Below are 25000 nucleotides of genomic sequence, written 5' to 3'. Positions count from 1 at the left end.
AAAAAAAAAAAAAATCAGCCTGACATGGTGGTGTGCACCTGTAGCCCCAGCTGCTCAGGACACTGAGGTGGGAGCATAGCCTGAGCCCTGGAGGTCAAGGCTCAGTGCAGTGAGCCAGGATCACGCTGCGGTACTCCTGCCTGGAGGCAACAGAGCAAGACCCTGTCTCAAAAAAAAAGTAGTTCACTGACGTTCACTTGCAGTTTATTGAGGGTGCCTTATAGTGCCGTGCAAGCCGGCTCAGTACCGAGCTCTCCAAGGCAGGATATAGCAGGTACTGCTTGTGCTGTAGACTGAAGGAAGCCTCGAGAAAGGTGTCCTGTTCTTGGCCATAGTGGCGTATTTACCACTGTAAACTTTAACAATTATTTTACATTTTATTTCATTTATGTACTCCGTCTCGCTCTGTCACCCAGGCTGGAGTGCAGTGGCACGATCTCAGCTCACTGCAACCTCTGCCTCTCAGGTTCAAGCAATTCTCCTGCCCCATCCTCCTGAGTAGCTGAGATTACAAGCACCGGCGACCATGCCCAGCTAATTTTTGTATTTTTAGTAGAGACGGGTTTCACCATGTTGGCCAGGCTGGTCTGGAACTTCTGACCTCAAGTGACCTGCCCGCCTTAGCCTCTCAAAGTGCTGGGATTGCAGGCTTCAGCCTCAGCGTCCAGCCTACGTTTTATTTTATTTTATGTTATGTTGTTATGTTGTTATGTTATGTTATGTTATGTTTTGTTATGTTTTGTTATGTTATGACAAGGTCTCACTTTGTCACCCAGGCTGGAGTGTGGTGATGTGATCACTGCTCACTGCAGCCTTGACCTCCTGTGCTCAAGCGATCCTCCCCCCTCAGCCTCCCAAGTAGCTGGGACTACACGTGTACACCACCACACTCAGCTAATTTTTTTTTTTTAAGGACTCGGTTTTGCCGTATTTGCCAGGCTTATTTTATTTTTTAAATTGACACATAATAATTGTACATATTCATGGGGCACACAGTGATGCTTTGATACAAAGAATAGAGTCATCAGATCAGGGTTAATTAGCATATCCATCATTTCAATTATTTACTATTTCCTTTTGTTAGGAACATTGAATATCCTGTATCTATTTGAAACTGTACGACATGTTATTACTAATTATAGTCACCCTACAAGGCTATAGAACACTGGAACATATTCCTCCTATCTTGTATCCTTTAACAAACCTCTCCCTATCTCTCCCTTCTTCCCTTCCCAGTGTCTAGTATCCTCTGTTCTTCTTTATCCTTTCAGGAGATTAGCTTTTTATAGCTTTCATGTATGAGTAAGCACAAGTACTGTTTAATGTTCTTTTCCTGGCTTATTTCACCTAATGTAACGTCCTCCAGTTTCATCCGTGTTGCTGCCAATCAGAGGATTTTGTTCCTTTTCATGGCTGAATAGTATTCTACTGTGTGTAGATACCACCTTTTCTTTACTATCTGCTCATCTGCTGATGGACACCTAGGTTGATTCCCTGTCTTGGCTGTTGTGAATAGTGCTGCGGTAAACATGGGCGTGCCGATGTCTCTCCAATATCACGGCTGCCTTTCCTCTGAACAGATACCTAGTAATGTAATGGCCGGGTCATATGGGAGTTCCATTTCTAGTTTTTTGAGGAACCTCCATACTCTTCTCTGTGGTGGCTCTACTAGTTTACATTCCCACCAACATTGCATAAGAGTTCCCTTTCTGGCCAGGCACGGTGGCTCATGCTGGTAATCCTAGCACTTTGGGAGACCAAGCTGGGTGGATCACTTGAGCCCAGGACTTCAAGACCAGCCTAGGCAACATGGTGAACCCCCCCCCCTCCAAAAAGTACAAAAATTAGCCAGCGTGGTGGTGGGCGCCTGTGGTCCCAGCTACTTGGAAGGCCGAGGCAGGTCGATCGCTTGAGCCTGGGAGGCAGAGGTTGCAGTGAGCTGAGATTGCACTGCTGCACTCCAGCCTGGGAGACAGAGCGAGATCCTGTCTTGCAAAAAAAAAAAAAAAAAAAAGAGTTCTCTTTTCTCCACACCCTCACCAGCATTTGTTATTTTTGTGTGTATGTGTCTTTTTTTTTTTTGAGACAGAGTTTCACTCTTGTCGCCCAAGTTGGAGTGCAATGGTATGATCTCGGCTCACTGCAACCTCCACCTTCCGGGTTCAAGCCATTCTCCTGCCTCAGCCTCCTGAGTAGCTGGGATTTCAGACGCGTGCCACCATGCCTGGCTAATTTTTGTAATTTTAGTAGAGATGGAGTTTTACCATGTTGGCTAGACTGCTCTCAAACTCCTGACTTCAGGTTATCTACCCGCCTCGGCCTCCCAAAGTGCTGGGCTTACAGTGTCTTTTTGATAATAGCCATCTTAACTGGATTGAGATAATTGATGCCTCATGGAGGTTTTGATTTGCCTTTCCCTGATGATTAGTGACACTGAGCATTTTTTTCATATACCTGTTGGCCTTTTCCATGTCTTCTTTTGAGAAATGGCTGTGAAGACCACCTGTCCATTTTTCAGCTGGACTGCTTATCTTTTCGCTGTTGAGACGTTTGAGTTCCATGCGTGGTCACGGTGGTGGATTCACCCCGGTAAACGTAACAGAGCATTTCCGTCCAGTGTTGAGTGCACAGTTAAGGAATGGGCTGGTGGCTCCTCTGAATAAGATGCCCAAAGGAGTTGCCTTCTGCTCAGCAGACGCCTCTCAAATGGTCTTTATATTCTCTCCAAGGGCGCTTCCCTTACATCGGGCTGTGGCACACGATGCCTTGCCTCTTAGAGCCATCTGACTGTCACGTGCTTTCAGATCGTGATAACTTCAGTGTGCGGGGAAGAGTGCATGTGAAATAAATTATCTTCTGCCTGTGTTAAGCAGAAATAGCTATCTTTACAAAGCAGGGATTTTTTTCCATGCTTACTCCCCACTAAAAATACATGTTTGTTTTTCTAACAGGTTTCCTCCGTTTTTTGATGACAACCCGTTTGGCATTTATCAGAAAATTCTTGCAGGCAAAATAGATTTCCCCAGACATTTGGATTTCCATGTAAAGTAAGTAAACCGTTTGCCTCGTCATGGGGTGTGTTTATTTTTAAAGTGTCTAAAATCACCATGAAAACACACACTCAGCAGGATACCATATTGTGGTATTAAATGTGCTGTGCATAAACTATTTTGGACAGTTGTCTTTTCCACAAGAAAAGAAAAAGATTTTAAGTATTCTGCTTTAATGATAACTTCACATTTTAATGAGTCTTGGCTGTATTTTATTCTTTTGGTGATATGTTTAAAATGAGCCAATGAACGAGTTTGTCGTCGTCTTTTATAAGAGAGCAGTTTTGGACTTTGACAAGAAGGATCCTCCTCGTACTGTGGCTAGCAGAACTGTTGATGGGTTTAGCAGAGTTTTATCCTTTCTCTCCTGCTTAAATTATGCTCAACCTCTAAGCCCTTTTTAACATCAACATTTTCAGTTCTGAGCATGTTGCTTTACGAACATTTATATAGTTGCTGGATATTGGCAACTTTGGATGCACATTTGTTGCAATGGGGAGAAAAGATATTTTGTTAAATATAAGAATGCTTTTGGTTTTCTGGCTACCTTACCCCGTCTGGTCACCTGGTAGTCATTTTTACTGCAATAAGCACTGATTTCTGTTTGTTTCACTGTATTTTTCAGATGAGTTGATGCGGTGTACCAGCCCCCTGGGCACAAACTAGAGCTGAATGCATCTAGTTGAGAATTAAACTTTTATTTTCCATGGCCTATTTTCTTATGAGCCAGTGGAAGTTCAGTTTGGAGAAGACTTATTTCAGGGCAGTGGACCAGGTTGTTTTGAATATGCCCCTTATGGGGCCACTGGCTACGTTCAGTTGAGTTTCTTGGTGGCGAATGCACCTCATCCTAACCAGAGGTTCTTAGTCTGAACAGAAGATAAGGTCGTGTTTTATTGGCTTGAGCTTGTGTTGTGTTTGACACACTAGAGGCAGGCTTTAAAAGACTTTAGCAAGAAAACGAGGCTCCACTTAGCAATGAGTCGCCTAGAAGGAACACCCTGTCCAGTGAATGGTAAGACAGGGAGGTGTCAGGGGAAACAGCACCTCAGAAGCCAACTGCTCTGGAAGGAAATAGAAAGGATTGTATAGAACCTCTCTCTCAGGCCCCAAATCCCATCTGAGTCGAGTGACATTATATCAAGTGGATGGCAAAGCACTTTTATGATCGAGTTTGGCAAGTTGAGGTGCTGATGCCTGTGATCCCAGCACTTCAGGAGGCTTACTTGGGGCCAGTCCAATAGTTTGAGGCCAGCCTGGACAATGTAGCAAGATCCCATGTCTACAAAAAATTAAAAAATTAGCTGGGCATGGTAGCATGTGCCTGTAGTCCCAGCTACTTGGGAGGCTGAGATGGGAGGACTGATTGAGCCCAGGAAGTCGAGGCTGAAGTGACCTGTGATTGCACTGCTACACTCCAGACTGGGTGGAAGAGTGAGACTCTCTCAAACAAAAAAAAATTTTAAAAATAATTTTATATATATATATATATATTTAAGGGGGGTGGGGAGAGGGAGAGAGGTTTCCAATGTCCTGTGGAAACAAACAAAAAAAGGAATTGCAAAAATAGAACAAACTAGAAGCATAATCAAAGTCTGGTCTCTTGCCACTTTTCCTTCTTTCTCTCCTAGAGAGTAGGGAACCAGCAGTGACCATCTTGGTACTGTCTGATCTAACATACCTCTCTTTATGTAGCTCCCAGCCCCTTCCAGTGTTCCCCACAATGCCCCTGTCTCTTTACATACCCAGTGCGGGTCTACCAAGAGCAGGAACAGTGGTAGTTGAGTAAAACTTCATTTCTTCCCATTATTTGTTAAATCTTCTCAAATTGACTGAGAAGCAAGACCTCAATGACTCATATCTTTCCTTTTTTTTTTTTTTGGTAGAGATGGCTATGGGGGTCTTGTTGCATTGCCTCGGCTGCTTTTGAACTCCTGGGCTCAACTGATCCTCCTGCCTTGTCCTCCCCAAGTGTGGGGATTACAGGCGTGAGCCACTGCACCTGGCCTTAATCATGCATTTTTCTTATCCAAATCACTGTTCCTGGTTGTCCATGATGCTAGAATTTTGATTCTCAGCTTTTTAAAGTCATATGTTGGTTCCTGCAACTTTTATCATTTGACCGGGTAAACATGTCGCCTGGGCAAATGGCATGTCAGGATTGACATTCCTTATAGAAAGAAATATCATTGAAAAGAAAACACCAAAACAAAGCTGGTTGCCAATTCAGTAGAGGTATTACCTGCCGGTGTTTTTTTCGTGCCTGAAAGTACCTGCATCCGAGAGGAGCCAGCTGGTGCCAGAATCATAAATAAAATTTAGAATTTTGGCTATAGTGCATCAAAAGAGTGCCGGCAGATGTGTCACTTATCCTGGGGTCAAGGGACCCATCTACAGCTGTGGACACTTTTGTTGTTCCTTTGTAGGGCTTTGCGTCTTCGGGGGCCCCTTCACATCCACACTCTTTACTTTCTAGACTCTGCTTTATAAGAGTTTGCTTTGGTATTTTACTCTTTTTTGTTTTTTTTTTAAGAGTTGGATGTCTTGCTCTGTCACCCAGGCTAGAGTACAGTGGCACAATCATAGCTCACTTCAGCCTCTATGTCCTGGGCTCAAATGATGCTCCCACCTCAGCCTCCTGAGTAACTGGTGCTACAGTCTTGCACCACCATGCCTGGCCAATGTTTTGATTTTTTGTAGAGACGGGGTCCTTACTATGTTGCCCATGCTGGTCTCAAACTCTTGGTCTCAAGTGATCTTTCCACTTCAACCCCCTGCATAGCTGGGATTACAAGCCACTGTGCCCTGTATTTTAAATAAATCTTCATTTTCTTACATGCAAAACACCAAAAAAATTTAAAAAAATATTCAAGGTCATCACTTTGTTTTCTTACATGCCAGACACACACACACACACACACACACACACACACACACACACACACACACACACACACACACATTGAAATTTATCAAGGTGATCACCAAAACATTCTGAAATAAACATAGGACTTTTTTTCCCACTATAATTTACACCACTGCATGCCCCATTAGTATACACACTTAAAGCTGATTGGACTGGGATTATAAGAAAACAGGTTTATTTAAAATATAAAAGCATAAATAAACTTTTCGTATAATCCCACTCCAGTGAGCTTTAAGTTTAAGTGTGTGTGGTAAGGGGGCAGGCAGTGGTGTAAATCATATGGGGAAAAAGCCCCACATTTGTTTGGGAATGTTTTGGGGGTATAGCATTTGATGACCTTGATTTTTATTTGGCAGAGGGGAGCATGTCAAAATAATGAAGGAGAAACTCACTAAGTAGTGGAAAGGTTTGTAACTTTTCGGTGATTTTTTATATTCCCCACCCTGCTCAAAGCTTTTCAGCCTTGCAGGATGGATACAAAATCCCAGCCTTAGGTGGGCGGACAGATGGTCTCTGAGGTTTACTCTGAGGCAAAGAAGCAGTGAAGTCTGACAAGCATCCCATTGTAATTCAGAAAGCATGGTGGCCGGAAACTCTGGTTAAATTTCCCATCAGACGGGACTGGCGAGTTTCACAGTCTAGATGGTGGAGTCTGACCCTGGGGCGTCACCTTGCTTGTCGGAGTCTCCACAGTCCGTCACCGAACCTGGGAGTGGCGCAGTCCAAGTTTGTGCTACTTTCCCTGGGACGTAGTTTATGCCAGGAAAGCCTAGATGCTTACACCGGGGTCGTGGGTATTGGATTGTTTGGGGGGACTTCAATATATTATATTATTATTTCATGTTATGTATATTATTATACATAATATACTCTGTGTATTATATGTGTACATGCAGACACACGTGATCATTTCCACTTCCATAAATATGCATCTTAAAACTCACCTAATCTACTGGAAGTCTTCAACATCATCTCCAACTACCCATCCTAATTGAACCAGCTTGCTGTTGTTTTTGTTGTTGTTTGTTTGTTTTGAGACTGAGTGTAGCTCTGTCACCCAGGCTGGAGTGCAGTGGCTCAGTCTCAGCTCACTGCAACCTTCACCTCCTGTGTTCAAGCAGTTCTTGTGCCTCAGCCTCCCAGGTAGCTGGGACCACAGTCATGTGCCAGCATGCCCAGCTAAAGTTTTTTTTTTTGTAGAGATGGGGTTTCACCATGTTGGCCAGGCTGGTCTGAAACTCCTGACGTCAAGTGATGCACACGCCTTGGCCTCCCAAAGTGCTGGGATTACAGGTGTGAGCCAGTGTGCCCAGCCTCCCGGCTTGCTGTATTTCTCACATGGTCTGTTATTTAAAAAGGAAGGTTACAAGTGAAGAAGCAGACTTAGAAGACTTATCCTAATGTGTGTGCTTATGGGAAAGCCAGCCTTTTACAATAGGAATCCCATCAACAAGCGGACCCCCAGGGCAGCGCGTGACTGTTGATGTTGGTGAAAGCAGATGTCTTCTATTTTGCAGGGACAGCCTGACAGGCATGTTTATGTTAAGTGTCTGGATCCTCCCTGCAGGCACATACAAATTTCACCCTTTTCTACTCAAAGGGGTAGTTTCTTTACAAAGATGTAATCAACCCCCTTCCCTTAGCTTCAGCTGTGCAGGGGGCAACCCAGCCTTGCATAGGTTATTTAAGAGCCGGTGATGGTAGGAAATAAGCACTAGAAAATGTTTTGCTAAAATGGAGATGAAACCGTGGTCCTCGGAGTGGGTAGGCCTTACCTCTGTTGCCGTGCTGCGTTTGCTGATGTGGATATATAATCTGTGCACTTTTTCTTTTTTTTTTTGTCTCCTTCCCCTACACAGAGACCTCATTAAGAAACTGCTCGTGGTTGACAGAACAAGGCGATTAGGAAACATGAAGGTCAGTATTTGATCCTATAGGTATTCAGTGGTACCCAATGTGCGTGTCTGCCGTCTGACACCCATATTGACATGTGCAGATACAAAGCAAGGTTTAGCGGTCGGATTTAATCACTGCCCAAATTTCAAATCTGGTGCTTTATTTATTTATTTATTTTACTTGAAACTGCCAGGAAAGATCTATCAAATCTGAGTTTCTGGGCACACAACATCAAACTGGGTCTACACTGTATCTCCCCTCCCCTCAAGCAAGGTAATAGAGCAATAACAATTTATAAGTTATTACTCATTATTTTGTTTACTTATTTATTTTATTTTTAAACAGCTTTACAGAGAGTGAACTCACACGCCATGCAATTTACCCATCTAAAATGTGCAATTCAGTAGCTTTTAGTATACACACGATTATGTACAGCCACCCCCATGGTTCATCTTAGAACATTTTCATCAGCTCAGAAAAGAAACCCTTCAGCTATCACTGTGCTGCTATTCTTTCATCCTCTCTTGCCCTAGCCAGCGGTCCCCAACCTTTTTGGCACCAGGGGCCAGTTTTGTGGAAGACAATTTTTCCACAGACCACACAACCTAAATCCCTCACATGCGCAGTTCACAACAGGGTGTGTGCTCCTATGAGAATCTAATGCCACCGCTGATCTGACAGGAGGCGGAGCTCAGGTGCCAACACCAGCCATGGGGAGCAGCCGTCAATACAGGTGAAGCTTTGCTCACCTGCCTGCTGCTCACCTCCTGCTGTGTGGCCCATTTTGGTTCCTCATAGGCCGTGGACCACTACCAGTTTGTGGCCCAGGGGTTGGGGACCCCGACCCTAAGCAGCCACTAATCTACTGACTTTCTCTGTAGGGTTCGGTATTCCGGGCTCTGCTAAAAATGGCCCTGCTAAAAATGGAATTGTACAAAATGTAAGCTTTTGCGTCTGACTTCTTTCTCTGAGCATGATGTCTTCAAGGTTCATCCAGGCTATAGCCTGTGTCAGAGCTTCCTTCCTTTTCATGACCACATAGTATTCGATTGTGTGGGCAGACCTTGTTTTGTTTATCCGTTCATCTATGGACGGACACCTGGGCTGTTTCCACCTTTTGGCTTTTGTGAATAGTTCCGCCATGGACATGGGAGTATATGTTTTATGTGCGCAAGTGATGATTTTAAAAGTTGTGCATCAGCTATGATTTCCACAAACTTTTTGTGTGGAGGCAAATGCATAATTGACAAACAGACTGTTCTGTAAGTAGTATCATACCTTATATGCAAGTTTTGGCATCCCTGAATTTGATAGAATTCATGAACTTTTTGTTGGCTATTTCTAGCTCTGGACAACCTTGGAGGGACTTATACATGGAGGAACTTCCATATATGTGTTGACCCTGTAAATTACAGTCTGGAGAGACACAGTACACCAGGATGTGAGGCTTGAACCACTTGACTCTCTTGGGGCCCTCTGTGTGGTTTAGGAGTCTCCAGTGGCTGCCATAACAATGGACCACAAACTAGGGGCTTAACAGGAGTGTATGCTCTCCCCATCCTGGAGACCAGGAGTCTGAGATCAAGGTGTCTCAGGCCTCCAGAGGCTCTAGGGGAGGATCCTTCCTGCCTCTCCCAGCCCCTGGGTGCTCCAGGCATCCCTGGGCTTGTGGTCGCATCACTCTAGTCTCTGTCTTTTTCTTCACGTGACCTTCTCCTCTGTGTCTGTGTCTCCTCTTCTGTCTCTCAGAAAGATGCCTGTCATTGGGTTTCAGGTCACCCTAATGCAGGATTATCTCTTCTCAAGAGCCTTCCCTTAATTACATTTACAAAGACCCTCTTTGCATGTAGGGTTCCATTCCCAGGTACTGGGAGTCAGGACATGGGCATATGTTTTGGGGGCCGCTGCCCAATGTGTGATAATTGTGTCTACTTCCTGCCAGAGGCTCTAGGGGGGATCCTTCCTGCCTCTCCCAGCTCCTGGGGGCTCCAGGCATCCCTAGGCTTGTGGCTGCATCACTGCAGTCTCTACTTCCATTTTCACATGGCCTTCTCCTCTGTGTTTGTGTCTCCTCTTCGGTCCCTTATGAGGACACCTGTCACTGGATTTAGGGCCCACCCTACTCCAGGATGATGTCATCTCAAGAACCTTAATTTAGTTACATCTGCAAAGACTCTATTTCCAAATTAAGTGATATTCACAGGCACTGGGGGATAGGACATGCACATATCTTTTTGAGGGACATTGTTCACCCGGTAACTGTAGTCAAGCTTCTGTCCTTTACATTATTTGTAGACAGGGGCCGATACCTTCAGGTCTCCAAGGAGCCTGTCCAGCCAGGTTGCACGGTGTGGATTCATCTGTGCCACGGCTCTTCGTAAAAGTGGATGGGTCCTGTGTTAATGCCACAGCCATTTGGAAAAGAGCTGGGTCTCTTGCCGGGACTGCAGGGAATTACAGATAACCCATATCTAGAATCTGCTGGGAATGGCATAGTGACCATTATAGGTACCTTCCGAGGAGGAAGAACAAGTTTCCCAATCAAAGGAATTGGGGAAAAGCTCACGAACTCTCAAACTAGGTCTTAAAGTCTAGTTAAAGCTTCCTGATATGGAGATAAACTGAAAGAAACTCAAGAAAACACTTTATTTTTTTTTAATTAACACATGAAAATGGTTTTATTTATCATGTACAACATGAAGTTTTGAAATATGTACCCATTGTGGAATCGGTCTATTGAGTTCATTAACATACGCATTACCTCACATAATTACCATTTATTTGTGGTGAGAACACTTAAGATCTATTCTGAAAAAAGTTGTTTTTAAGAGATGGGGTCTTGATGTGTTGCCCAGGCTGGTCTTGAACTCCTGAGCTCAAGTGATCTGCCCGCCTCAGCCTCACAAAGTGCTAGGATTATAGGCAGGAGCCACTGCACCCGGCAAGATCTACTCTTCTAGAGATTCTTGAGAGTACATCATTAGTTATAGTCACCGAGCTGTGCAAGCGACCGACTGAACTTGTTCCTCCTGTCTCACTCTTTGTCTGTTTTGACCAGTGACTTCCCATCTCAGCCCCTTCCCAGCCCCTGGTATCTACCATTCTACTCTCTGCTTCTATGAATTCAACTTTTTTAGATTTCCCATGTAAGTGAGATTAGGTGGTATTTGTCTATCTCTACCTGACTTATTTTTCTCTCTCTCTCTTTTTTTTTTTTTTTTGAGACAGAGCCTTGCTGTATTGCCCAGGCTGGAGTACAGTGGCACAATCTCTGCTCACTGCAACCTCCACCTCCTGGGTTCAAGAGAGTCTCCTGCATCAGCCTCCCGAGTAGTTGGGATTGCAGGTGCCCGCCACCATGCCCAGCTAATTTTTGTATTTTTGGGTATAGACGGGGTTGCGCTATGTTGGCCAGGCTGGTCGTGAACTCCTGACCTCAAGTGATCTATCTGCCTCAGCCTCCCGAAGTGCTGGAATTACAAGCGTGAGCCACCATGCCTGGACCTTATTTCTCTTAATATAATATCCTCCAGGTTGATGCAAGTTTTTGAAAATGACCAGATTTCCCTCCTTTTCCTGGCTGAATAGTACTCCATGGTGTATATATAACACGTTTTCTTTATCCACTCCCCTCTTGATGGGCACATAGGTTGATTCCCTATCTTGGTGTTGTGAATCGTGGTGCAGTGAGCATGGCGGTGCACAGATCTCTTTGATATACTCATTTTTTTTTCCTTTGGGTTATATATCCAGTAGTGGGATTGCTTGAGCCTCTTGTAGTTCTATTTTTAGTTTGTCAGGGATGAAACTGTCTGATTAAAATGGAAGTATGTTCCTGGGTAGCCCCTGGTCTGTGGCTGCCCTAGAGAGGGACACTTAGTCTTTTTCCCACTCTGGCCGCCTCTCCATCCTCTGCTGCACTGCCATCCTCAGCTTACGTGTATCCCTGCGTTCCCAGGCAGTTGTCATAGCTCCCTGTGGCCTTCCCGCCACTGACTTTCCCCACAATCCCTCCTCTTCCCTAGGAAGAAGGGTCTGTCATTCATAGCCTGGAGCCCCAGGGCCTTAACTTGGTTAAGAACTTTCCAGATTCTTCTCATCCCGTGCTTCTCATCTGATGATTCCATGGTCTTCCCCGTGAACCCTCATGCAGCCAGGATGGATGAGCCACCTGCTGCCGTACCTGTCACCATCGCACCTTGCTGTTCTTCTCTCTTCGCTTGGCACCTCTTCATTCGGGGGTCTTCCCTTCTTCTTCTGGAACCACATCCGTTCTGTTGCACTCCTTCATCCTCTGTGGACACTGCTGTGCCCTTCACGCTTGGAAAATCCCCAGCATGTTCCTTTTTTTCATATTAGCTGGACTTATACATGCACATGCAGCTGCACACACACTTTATAGATATAATAGAAAATATATAGAGATTTATATACAAATTTACTTATATAATATAAAGTGTGTGTATCTATATACACACATTGCATTTTTATATACTTTATATACAAACCAGCATAAAAAAGGTCAAAGGAATACAGATGTATCTATACATTATATAAATAGATAATTGTACGTATATGTAGATAGATTATATTTTATGTAATATTGATATATATCTATATAAATATATAGTATATGTAGATACTTAGAAATACATATATATTTAGAAATAAATTACGTAAAAATCTATATAATAAAGATATCTACATATAAATATGTAGATATATAATATAGGTATGTAGATATAATATAAAGTGTGATGCTGGGTGCGGTGGCTCATGCCTGTAATCCCAACACTTTGGCAGGGAGGCAGGCCGATCACCTGAGGTCAGGAGTTTGAGACCAGCCTGGCCAACATGGTGAAACCCCGTCTTTACTAAAAATACAAAAATTTGCCGGGCATGGTGGCGGGTGCCTGTAATCCCGGCTACTTGGGAGGCTGAGACAGGAGAATTGCTTGAACCCGGGAGGCAGAGGTTGCAGTGAGCCGAGACCACACCATTGCACTCCAGCCTGGGCAACAAGAGCTTAACTCCGTCTCAAATTAAACAAATAATAATAATAATATAAAGTGTGTATACCTATATATAGATATATTGCATTTTTTTTTGATATGGAGTCTTACTCTGTCGCCCAGGCTGGAGTGCAGTGATGCGATCTTGGCTCACTGCAACTTCCACCTCCCAGGATCAAGCGATTCTCCTGCCTCAGCCTCCCGAGTAGCTGGAATTACATGCACTTGCCACCACACCCAGCTAATTTTTGTAATTTTTTTTTCATAGAGATGGGGTTGGCCAGGCTGATGTTGGCCAGGCTGATCTCAAAGTCCTGACCTCAAGTGATCTGCCCACTTTGGCCTCCCAAAGTGCTGGGATTGTAGGCATGAGCCACCAGCACTAGCCAGACACATTGAATTTTTATACACTTTATGTACAAGCTAGCATACAAAAAACTCAAAGGAATATGTTTATCTATATATCATGTAAATAGATAAGTATAGAGATATATATATTTATAAATTACATATTTATAAATATCCATATATAGTATATATTTAGCAATATATAAATAAAATATAGCTATATATTTAGAAATGTATAAATATATGTATATGTAAATCTGTGTAATATAGATCTGTAGGTATCAATATATAGCTATATATAATGTAATATATAATATAGGTATGTACATATAAAGTGTGTATATCTCTCTACAGAGACATTGCATTTTTATATACTTTATATACAAACTAGCATACAAAAAAGTCAAAGGAATATAGATTTGTCTATCTTATATAAATAGATAATTATATATACAGATTTATCTATAAATTATATATAATATTTATGTAAAATATATAGCATAGCTATTTGGAAATACATAAATGTATATAAATCTATATATATTTAGAAATATATGCAAATAATATATATGTAAATATGTATAATATAGCTATATAGCTATGTATCAATATATGGCTGTATATAAATATATAATATAGGTTTATAGATATAATACAAATTGTGTATATCTCTCTACAGACACATTGCATTTTTATGCATTTTATATGCAACCCATACAAGAAGTGAAAGGAATGAAATGCATGTTTTCAGAGTGGGAACTTTGGCCAGGCGTAGTGGCTCATGCTTGTAATCCCAGCACTTTGGGAGGCCGAGGCAGGCGGATCACCTGAGGTCGGGAGTTCGAGACCAGCCTGACCAACATGGAGAAACCCTGTCTCTACTAAAAATACACAGCTGGACGTGGTGACACATCCCAGTAATTCCAGCTACTTGGGAGGCTGAGGCAGGAGAATCACTTGAACCTGGGAGGTGGAGGTTGCAGTGAGCTGAGATCGCACCACTGCACTCCAGTCTGGGCAACAGAGCAAAACTCCGGCTCAAAGAAACAAAAAACAAAACAAAAAGAGTGGGAGCTTTAAGTAACTGCAGTCACATGCCACTTAATGATGGAGATGTCCTCTGAGAAATGTTTGGTTAGGTGATTTTGTCTTTGTGCCTGCATAGAGTGGACTCGCACAAACCTGGCTGGCCCAGCCTCTGACACACCAAGGGTATATGGCAGATTCTTTTGCTCCCAGGCTACAAATGTAGATGGTATGTGGCTATGCTGAGTAACACAAGGAATGGTCAGCATGTGTGCATCTAAGCATCCCTAAGCTTAGACAAGGGACAGTAAAAATACAGCACAAAACCTGAAAACTGGCGCGCCTGTATAAGGCACTCAGCGTGAGTGGAGCTCGCAGAACTGCATGTTGCTCTGGGTGAGTGAGGGAGGGAGGTGTGAGTGGGTGTGAAGGCCAGGACATTCCTGTGCACCGACGAAGGCCTCATCAACGCTGTACACTTAGGCTGCACTCAGTTCATTTTAACAAGAATCATTCTTCACTAAGGAATTAACCTTAGCGGACTGTAACTTTTTTATTCTATAAACTTTTTAAATGTCGTTTTAACGTTTCGATTCTTTTGCTAATAATACTTAGCCTAAAACACAAGCATATTATGCAGCCGTACACCAATATTCTCTTTCTTCTATAAACTATTTTCCCTTTTTTGCTTTTTAAATATTTTTGTTCGAAACTAAGATCCACACACATTAGTGTAAGCCTGCACAGGGTCAGGATGCCCGGCCTCCCTGTCTTCCTCCTCCACACGCGGCTGCAGTGCAAAGTCTTCAGAAGCAGTAACACACGTGGTCACAACGCCTTTGAGAATCCCTCCCAAGGGACCTGCCTGAGGCTGCTTCACACTTAACTTGTTAACAGAAGGCGAAGGAGCACACTAAATGGTAACAATCAAAAGAGTATAGGCTGCGCGCAGTGAGTGGCTCACTCCTGTAATCCCAGCACTTTGGGAGGCCAAGGCAGGAGGACTGCTTGAGTCCAAGAGTTCCAGACCAGCCCGGGCAACAACAGTGAGACCCATCTCTACATAACATACGACAATTGGCCAGGCGTGGTGGTGTGCGCCTGTAGTCCCCGCTACTCGGGAGACTGAGGCATGAGAATTGCTTGAACCCGGTAGGTGGAGGTTGCAGTGAGCCAAGATGGCGCCACAGCACTCCAGCCTGGATGACAGAGTGAGACTCTGGCCACTGCACCTCCCCGCCAAAAATGTAGAGTATAGTAAATAGATGAACCAGGGCCATAGTCATTAATATCATTACCAACTATTAGGTGCTGCAGATAACATACGTGTTAGACTGTTATACAGCTGGCAGTGCAACAGGAGGGATGTGCTGTCCTGTGGTTACAATGGCCGTGATGTCACTAGGGGATAGGAGTTTTTAAGATCGTTATAATCTTATGGGAGCACCACTGTATATGTCATCCATTGTTGACTGAAGCATCGTTGAGGCTCGTGACTGTAGACACACACCCACACACACACTTTTTTTATTTTTATTTTTTCAAGACAGGGTCTTGCTCTGTCATCCAGGCTGGAGTGCAGTGGTGTGATCACAGCTCACTGCAGCCTTGACCTCCTGAACTCAAGTGATCCTCCCACCTCAGCCTCCCGAGCAGCTGGGACTATATGCATGTATCACCATGGCTGGCTAGTTTTTTATATTTTTTTTGTAGAGACCAGGTCTCACTTTGTTGCCCAGGTTAGTCTCAAACTCCTGGGATCAAGCAATCCTCCTGTCTTGGCCTCCCAAAGTGCTGGAATATAAACGTGAGACACTGCTCCCACCCCCCCACACACACACTTTATAACACACACACACACACACTAGTTTGGATACTAATGTAAATCTCAGTATATACATATACTTTATACTCTACATAAAAAGTTTGTAAAGTACATATGTATATGTGTATATATTAACATGTGTATATAAGTATGTGTATATATATATGTTAATGTGTGTATGTATATATATAAGTATGTGTATATATAAATGTATGTGTGTATATATTAACATGTGTATGTGTTTATATAAATATATGTGTATATGTTAACGTGTGTATGTATATAAGTATGTGTATATATGTGTATATTGTGTATGTGTATAAGTATGTGTATATATAAATATATGTGTATATATTAACGTGTATGTGTATAAGTATGTGTATAGGTGTATATATTAACGTGTGTATGCGTATCTATAAATATATGTGTATATATTAACATGTGTATGCATATAAGTATGTGTATATATGTGTATATATTAACGTGTATATGTGTATATGTGTATATATACATGCATGTGTATATATTAACGTGTATATGTATATAAGTATGTGTATATATCAATATGTGTGTGTATATATAAATGTATGTGTGTGTATATATTACTGTGTATGCATGTGAGTATATACAGACACACACACATCCCTTAGTATCCAAATTAGAATTTTATCTGATGGATAAAATTTATTTTATTTTATTCTCTTATTTTATTCACAGCACTCTTATTTACTCTTATTCACAACATTGCTGAAGGTAAAACTCAACAGCTATTATTTGTTGCCCGACTTAGCTATAGATCAAAAGTACCTGTTTTGCAATAAGAAAAGAAAAAGTTGTGAAAACAACTGGATGGGAACACAATAGAAACAATTCACATTACTGTTTCCTTTTGAAGATGTAGTCGTGGATGTAGTCCTCTTTAAGGATAAGAAATTTAAAACTACAGAAATGCTAACTGATAAACGTGTTAAATTCAGATGTACTGACTTCTATTTCGTGGAACCCACATGTTTATTTCTTCTGCTGTCCCACATTTAATTGATAACAACATCACTACAAGTATAAAAAAAGGAAGCAGAGTGAGGTTTAAGGATGAGCACTTGGGAGGGATTTCAGAGGTCGTGATGGCCGCAGTGTGAGCCAGCCAATGCCTGGTGCTACCCTTGAGCATGAAGCAGGCCGACTTGAATGCATGTTGTTAATTGCCAGGCCATGCAATATCGTTCCTAAGATCTCTTAAATTGGACATCCTTGGTTTGAGTTCGCAGTCTTCTTATTTACTTGCTGGTTCCTACTAAGCAAATTAACATCTTTCAGTGAACCCTAGTTTCTATATCTGTAAAATACTGAATAAATTTGCAAAGATGAAAACAGGAGACAAACTGGGAAATTACTGGGTGTCCAATTTTATGTCGAGAGATGGAATTGTATTTATCTTTTTCGTCTTTGGTCCGCAATGCCAACGCATTGCACAGGAGCAGAATGACTGGATTTGTTTCTGCAACAAAAAAGGGCAAACAGAACACTAACAGCTTTGCTTGCAGGTTTTCCTAGCAGCTCACCCTCCAGGCACAGTTACCCACAATGCAGCAAACTTGTTCCGTTTGTTTCAATACTAGAAAAATGTAGAGGTTCTTTGGGGTATTTTTCTTTCCTGCCCTGTCAGAATTCCACACACTGACGATACGTGTTGTTTCTTTTGAAGAACGGGGCAAATGATGTGAAACGCCATCGGTGGTTCCACTCTGTGGACTGGGAAGCTGTTCCGCAGAGAAAACTGAAGGTACAACACATATCAGTGGGTGACTCAGTACGCCCGAGCTCTCCCGTTAACAGGGACCGCCTCCGAATCCTGGGACTTCTTTATTGATGGCTGACATGTAATTAATTTATATAATACAACTATTTGTCTAAAACCTTTCATAAGCCAAGTTTCCCACTCTGTGAGTGTCTTAGTGCTAACCATCTACCTAGCTCCCGCGAAGGCAGGAGCTACCACACCCAGTCACGTACCACATGTTCTTCGTCCATTCATCTCTGGATGGACACTTACCCCAGATTTTGAAGCAGATTTTAGGAGACCTGGCCTGATTCCTGACTAGCTCTGTGACTGCTGAACCCCACTCCTTCCTGTTTAGTGGCAAGCGGTCAACAGGATTACAGAGATAAGTGAGTGTCTAGCACCATGGTCATCGTTCAGTGATGGTGGTGTATTACATGGAGAATATTCTTTGGAACATTTCTGGCCAAACTGCCTATTTTTAAACATCTGGCTTTTTGGCTGGGTGCTGTGGCTCACGCCTGTAATTCCAGCACTTTGAGAGGCCAACTCAGGCAGATCACTTGAACCCAGGAGTTTGAGCGATATGGTGAAATCCCATCTATACAAAAAATACACAAATTAGCCGAGCATGGTAGCGTACGCTTGTAGTACCAGCTACTTGGGAGGCTGAGGCGCAAGAATTGCTTGTTACCAGGAGGCAGAGGTTGCAGTGAGCCAAGATTACACCACTGCACTCCAGCCTGGGTGACAGAGCCAGACCCTGTCTCAAAAAAAAAAAAAAAAAAAATCTGGCATTTTTTTCAATATATAATACTTGTCTGTTTTATAAATGAGGAGACTGTGCCTCCAAGAAGTTAAGCAGTGTGTGGAACGTTACACAGCTGCTAAGCAGTATAACTATCACATGTACATATTTATGGGGGTACATGTTACATTTTGACACATGCATAGAATGTATATTGATCAACCGAGGGTAATCAAGGTATCCATCAGCTCAAACATTTATCATTTTTATGGGTTGGGAATATTGCTAACCTTCTAGCTATTCTGAAATATACAATATATTGTTAACTCTGGCCACCCAGCTATGCTATCAAACACTGGAACTTATTCCTTTTATCTAACATTATGTTTATACAATATTTCTTCATCTCGCCTTCATCCCCCACCCACACACCCTTCCCACCCTCTGGTAACCATCATTCTACTCTCAACCTTCATGAGATCAATTTTTTTAGCTTCCACATATGAGTGGGAACATGCTGTGTTTCTCATTCTGCATCTAGCTTAGTTTATTATTTATTATTTATTTTTTGAGACAGCATCTTGCTGTGTCGCCCAGGCTGGAGTGCAGTGGCACGATCTTGCTCACTGCAGCCTCCACCTCCTAGCTTCAAGTAATTCTCATGCCTCAGCCTCCTGAGTAGCTGGGATTACAGATGCCCAGCTAATTTTTATATTTTTACTAGAGACAGGGTTTCATCATGTTGGCCAGGCTGGTCTCAATCTCCTAACCTCAAGTGATCCACCAGCCTTGGTCTCCCAAAGTGTTGGGATTACAGGTGTGAGCCGCCGCACCTGGCCTGGTTTAGTTTACTTAACATGATGATCTCCCATTCCATTCGTGTTGCTGTAAATGACAGGATTTCATTCCCTTTTATGGCTGAATAGTTTTTCATTGTGTGTATGGACCACATTTTCTTTATCCATTCATCTGTTGGTGGACACTGAGGTTGATTCCATATCTTGGCTTTCGTGCACACTCTGCACTGCATATGTTACTGATTGGAGTGTTCAATGGTAGTGTTTTCACCTTTGCACTTCAGAGTCAAAAGAATGGAGAATGCTTAGAAATGCCTAGTCCCAGTCCTCAGCTCAGATCAGAGTTTCTGGGGCTGGAGCCTGGGATGATACGCTGCTTCTTCTTTTTTTTTTTTTGAGATGGAGTCTCACTTTGTCACTCAGGCTCAGGCTGTAGTGCAGTGGAGTGATCTCAACTCACTGCAGACTCCACCTCTTGGACTCAAGCGATTCTCCTGCCTCAGCCTCCCAAGTAGCTGGGATTATAGGTGTGCACCACCACATCCAGCCATTTTTTTTTTTTTTTTGTATTTTTGGAAGAGATGGGGTTTCACTATGCTGGCCAGGCTGGTTTCGAACTCACGACCTCAAATGATCCACTCTCCTCGGCCTGCCAAAGTGCTGGGATTACAGGCGTGAGCCACTGGACGTGGGCTGATGCACATCATTTTGTTCAAAGTTTTACCTTTTCAAATACTTTATTGTATTAAATTGCATTGGAAAAACAATTTGAATATATTTTGTCTATCCACATTGGTCAAAAACCAAGTCAATATTAAAACAGATATATTGCCAAGTCTCCCTCTTAACCCCTCCAAGCCATGTGTAGGTAATCACCTTTTATTAAATTTTTCTGTGTATCCTTCTAGAGTTTCTTTGTGCTAATAAAAACCCACATGGATACATGCATTCTTACTTTTGCCACTCATTTATACAAATCTAGAGTGGCCTAGTATGTACATGATTGTAGTCTTGCTTTTTGTATTTGACTGTAGAATCTGGAGACCTGTCTACATACCTGGCTAGCTTCCTTATTTTTTTATTTTTATTTTTATTTTTGAGATGAAGTCTTGCTCCGTTGCCCAGGATGGAGTTCAGTGGTGTGATCTTGGCTCACTGCAACCTCCGCCTCCCGAGTTCAAGTGATTCTCCTGCCTCAGCCTCCCGAGTAGCTGGGATTACAGGCGCCCGATACTATGCCTGGCTAATTTTTGTATTTTTGGTAGAGATAGGGTTTCTCCATGTTGGCCAGGTTGGTCTCAAACTCCTGACCTCAAGTGATCCACCCTCCTTGGTCTCCAAAGTGCTGGGATTACAGGTATGAGCCACTGTGCCCAGCCAGCTTCCTCATTTTAAAAAAAACTGCCTTGTATTCCATCACATGACTGTACCATAGCTTACTTAATATGTCTATATTTTGAGACAGGATCTCACTCTGTCATTCAGGCTGGAATGCAGTGGTGCAGTCATGGCTCACTTGGAGTATCGACCTCCTGGGCTCAAGCAGTCCTCCCACCTCAGCCTACTGAGTAGCTGAGACTATAGGCACATAGCACCACACCTGGCTGTTTTTTGTGTTTTTTGTAGAGACGGGACTCCCTGTGTTCCTCAGGCAGGTCTCAAACTTCTGGGACTTAAGCAACCCTCCTGCCTCAGCCTCTTAAAGTGTTGGGATTACAGGCATGAGCTCCCACACCCAGCCTCATTCACAGTATTTTAATTCAAAGATTGCCGTGTTCATAAATGAAGGGAAGACAGCTTTAGTGTTTTGCAAATCATTTTCATTTATGTGCAGCATCCTGTCCTGTTCCTTTCTAACCATGCCTTTGTGCTTCGGCCATGTCTCACAGCCTCCCATCGTGCCCAAGATAGCTGGCGACGGCGACACTTCCAACTTCGAAACTTACCCCGAGAATGACTGGGACACAGCCGCGCCCGTGCCGCAGAAGGATTTAGAAATCTTCAAGAATTTCTGAGGACAGGAGCTCACATCTGGAAGGTATATCTTTATATTTAGTAATTACCAAAAAATGAGACTGACTCGACCCCACATCCAGGTGAGGCTGCGTTTACTGAATGGGGCTTAACCTCACACGCACAGAGGTCAGCGGTGAAGCAGAGCAAAGGAGAATGATTCCAAGGGTCAGTGACATAAACACAGCCATGCCTGTGACTCCAGGTCAGCATGTGGTCGGAGGCATCAGCGCCACAGTCCAGAATCCATCTTCTGCCTCAGAACCTGCACGTCTAAATAAGACCCCTGGGTGGTTTGTGCGTGCCTGAACATTTGAGAAGCCCAGCTCTTCTGGTCCCTGTTCCAGAAACCCTGAGTGACAGGCGAGCTTCCTTACAATAATTAACAAGTATTTTCAAAAGTCTCTTAGGTCCCCTTTGGTTAAAAAATAAGAAGAAGAAACATACCCTCATAGGAAATTTGCTAAGCTTTGAAGATAACTGGAAAAGGATTTTGAGTCTGTTACTTCTTTGAGCCTTTGAAAGTCTGTTATTATTTTTTAAATAATGATAGTATTTTTTAGAATCCCTCATGAAATTTGCTAAGCTTTAATTTAAGATGACTGGAAAAGGGTTTTGACTGTTATTTCCTTGAGTCTTTGAAAGTCTGTTATTAGTTTTTAAATATGGATTAAAAAGAGCTTTCAGTTATTCCTCAATTCTAAATTGCTCGGTTATATGACTTCAATTAGATCTTTCTTCCTGTAACATACAAGCAAGAAAAATACCAGTGAAGCAAAATATTGCCAGTGATGTGTCTACTCATTGACATAGCTTGTTTTTCCCACGTTGATTTCCATTCCCATAATTTTCCTGTAGTCTTCCCATTTCTGTGAAGCGGAAAGCCAGTTGGCTAACCAACACCATTTGAAACAGACACCAAATGTCACAGTTGCTGACTGGGGAGAGGAACCAACCTGCTGAAAGACAGGGTGAATGAGAACCCTCCATCCTGGGCGGGTGTTTCCATGAATGTATCAAGAGGAAAACTAGATAAAAATTAAAATAATAGACAACAAAATGATAGAGGAATAAGTGGCTATGACCTCGAGAAAACAACCTGTCTCCGTGGCATGGCTTCACCTCAGTATGTGATGAACGCTTTTACAGTGGTGACTGGTTTGTGTTAACATGAGAGTGTGTAACTTTATCAACTTCATAAATGCTTGTGAAATCCAGTTGTGGGTTTTAAAAATCATAAGATGTTCCTGAATGTGTTTGTTTCTCTGGTCTACTCTGGGGCTTGCATTTTCGCTAACTTGCCCATAACATCTTACGAATTATGTCTCTCCAGGAAATCTTTAAAATGATGTAAAGACTTGGTTTGCTTTAGTATGAAGGACCCATTGATAAGCCACAAAAATAGAACCTTTCTCTAACAGAGAGCCCTCAGTTATAAAATTTACTTCAAGAACAAAAAAGCTTCCATTGGATGGATTTTTGTCTTATAATCACTGAACAGTTTCCTTACGTCCTGTCCCCAGCTGCCCCTACTGTCCCTGAAAAGGATTCCACACATAGGAATAACCTTTCTCAATCTGGTACGCATTGTTGAGAAAGTATGTGTAAGTATTATTTTTGCTAAGTGGAATCATTTTTAATGTAGTTTGGCTAGTGGTGGTCAGGGCTCTGTTTAATGAATTTTTTTTTTTTTTTTCTTTTTGAGACGGAGTCTTGCTCTGTTGCCCAGGCTGGAGTGCAGTGGCGCGAGCTCAGCTCACTGCAACCTCTGCCTCCTGGATTCAAGTGATTCTCCTGCCTCAGCCTCCCGAGTAACTGGGATTACAGGTGCCTGCTACCACACCAGGCTAATTTTTTGTATTTTTAATAGAGATGAGTTTAGCCATGTTGGCCAGGCTGGTCTTGAACTTCTGAGCTCAGGCAGTCCGCCCGCCTTGGCCTCCCAAAGTGCTGGGATTACAGGCATGAGTGTGCCTGACCCAGATGCAGTATTTTAATCCGTCTCAGTAATTTTATCAAGTAATTTGCATGCCAAACACATCCCTGGCATTTTCAGCAACGAGCGATTAGGTTCAGGAATTTTATGCAGGAAGATAGTTCTTCATGAAGCCAAATCTTCTCCTGTAAATAGGACACCAGTTCAGATGAATCACTGCACTTGAGGGCAGCTTAGAAACTGTGCTTTAGCCGTTCATCTTTGTTTGAATCACCCCACATGCCTTTCTAAATGTGGAAGAGGAATTTAGGAGAACTGACTCACTATGTCTTTTAATTTACTTTGTAATAAAATATTTTCTGTCTTGCTGTGAGGTTCTCTGAGGAAGCATGTTGAATTGGGGATTCCATTTTTCTTGTGCAGGTCATCATCTATCGGTGGATACATTTATCTATTTATGGATAAGCGTATGATACAACATTCTTTAGGCTGGATGGGGTGGCTCCTACCTGTATTCCCGGCACTTTGGGAGGCCGAGGTAGGAGGCTCACTTGAGGTCAGGAGTTTGAGATCAAGCCTGGGCAACATAGTGAGACTCCATGTCTACAAAAAATAAAAAAGTTAGCCAGGTGTGGTGGTACATACCTGTTGTCCCAGCTACTCTAGAGGCTGAGGTGGGAGGCTCGCTTGGGCCTGGAAAGATGAGGCTGCAGTGAGCTGTGATTGTGCCCCTGTACTTCGGCCTGGATGGCAGAGTTAGACCGTATCTCAAAAATGAAAACAGGGCTGGGCAAGGTGGCTCACGCCTGTAGTCCCAGCACTGTGGGAGGCCGAGGCGCATGGATCATCTGAGGTCAGGAGTTCGAGACCAGCCTGGCAAACATGGTGAAACCCCATCTCTATCAAAAATGCAAAACTTAGTCAGACATGGTGGCAGGCGCCTGTAATCCCAGCTACTCGGGAGGCTGAGGCCGGAGAATCTCTTGAACCCGGGAGGCAGAGGTTGCAGTGAACGGAGATTGCGCCACTGTACACCAGCCTGGGCAACAAAAGCAAAACTCCGTCTCAAACAAACCAACCAAAAAAAACCCTTACCTTTGAAACATTCTTCATTTCCTTTTTATTGGCCTCTCCTTTTAGAATTCAGGCTTATGGATCCTTGCAAAAAGAATTACAAAGGGAAGTTTTCTTTGTTATCACTTAGGAAAAGGAAACCTTTGTGTTATCACTGAGATGATCATGATTACGAAATTCATCCAGTTACTGAGAAACTCACAAAATCTTTCATCCTATTTCATGCTAGAAACAGGAAGATTGGAATCAGCCTGGAACAAAGAACTGCACCTAAGCAGACCAGAAGTAAAATGTCTTCTTCATGGCATAAGGACATTTCCACTTTTCTGTGTACCTGTGTGTATAGAAATAGATCAGAGCACAGTTGAAATTAATGGAACTGGCATTATTTAAGCAACTGGAATTCCACACTGTCGGAAGGTTTTGAAAATTGTTTGGTTGTAGATTTTATCTTATCCTTTAGTGTTGTGTGCCTACTGTGATGTCTTGGTTTTTCTCATAGACTTAAGTTTATAAGTTTGAACTGGACTTGTTCGATTATAACCACAAATTGTTGTGTGTGTGTGTGT

At 42.8% G+C, this 25000-nt stretch overlaps 1 protein-coding gene across 1 annotated transcript in view; it reads left to right on the top strand.

The window, feature by feature from the left end:
- PRKX (protein kinase, X-linked) overlaps positions 1–24954 on the top strand; it is a 112344-nt gene extending 87390 nt beyond the window's left edge. Inside the window, exons 5-9 of the mRNA XM_011958052.1 lie at positions 2952–3047; positions 7836–7893; positions 17789–17866; positions 21298–21446; positions 24661–24954. Of these exons, the coding sequence (XP_011813442.1) occupies positions 2952–3047; positions 7836–7893; positions 17789–17866; positions 21298–21423 (358 nt within the window). The 3' untranslated portion in view covers positions 21424–21446; positions 24661–24954. The remainder of the gene's footprint in view (positions 1–2951; positions 3048–7835; positions 7894–17788; positions 17867–21297; positions 21447–24660) is intronic.
- Positions 24955–25000: the final 46 nt, after the last annotated feature.

Source organism: Colobus angolensis, unplaced genomic scaffold, assembly GCF_000951035.1.
Source record: "Colobus angolensis palliatus isolate OR3802 unplaced genomic scaffold, Cang.pa_1.0 Scaffold459, whole genome shotgun sequence".
In the NCBI taxonomy this organism is placed as follows: Eukaryota; Metazoa; Chordata; class Mammalia; order Primates; family Cercopithecidae; genus Colobus; species Colobus angolensis.
The sequence above is the reverse complement of the archived record's forward strand: the minus strand, read 5'-3'. Positions and strand labels throughout refer to the sequence as shown.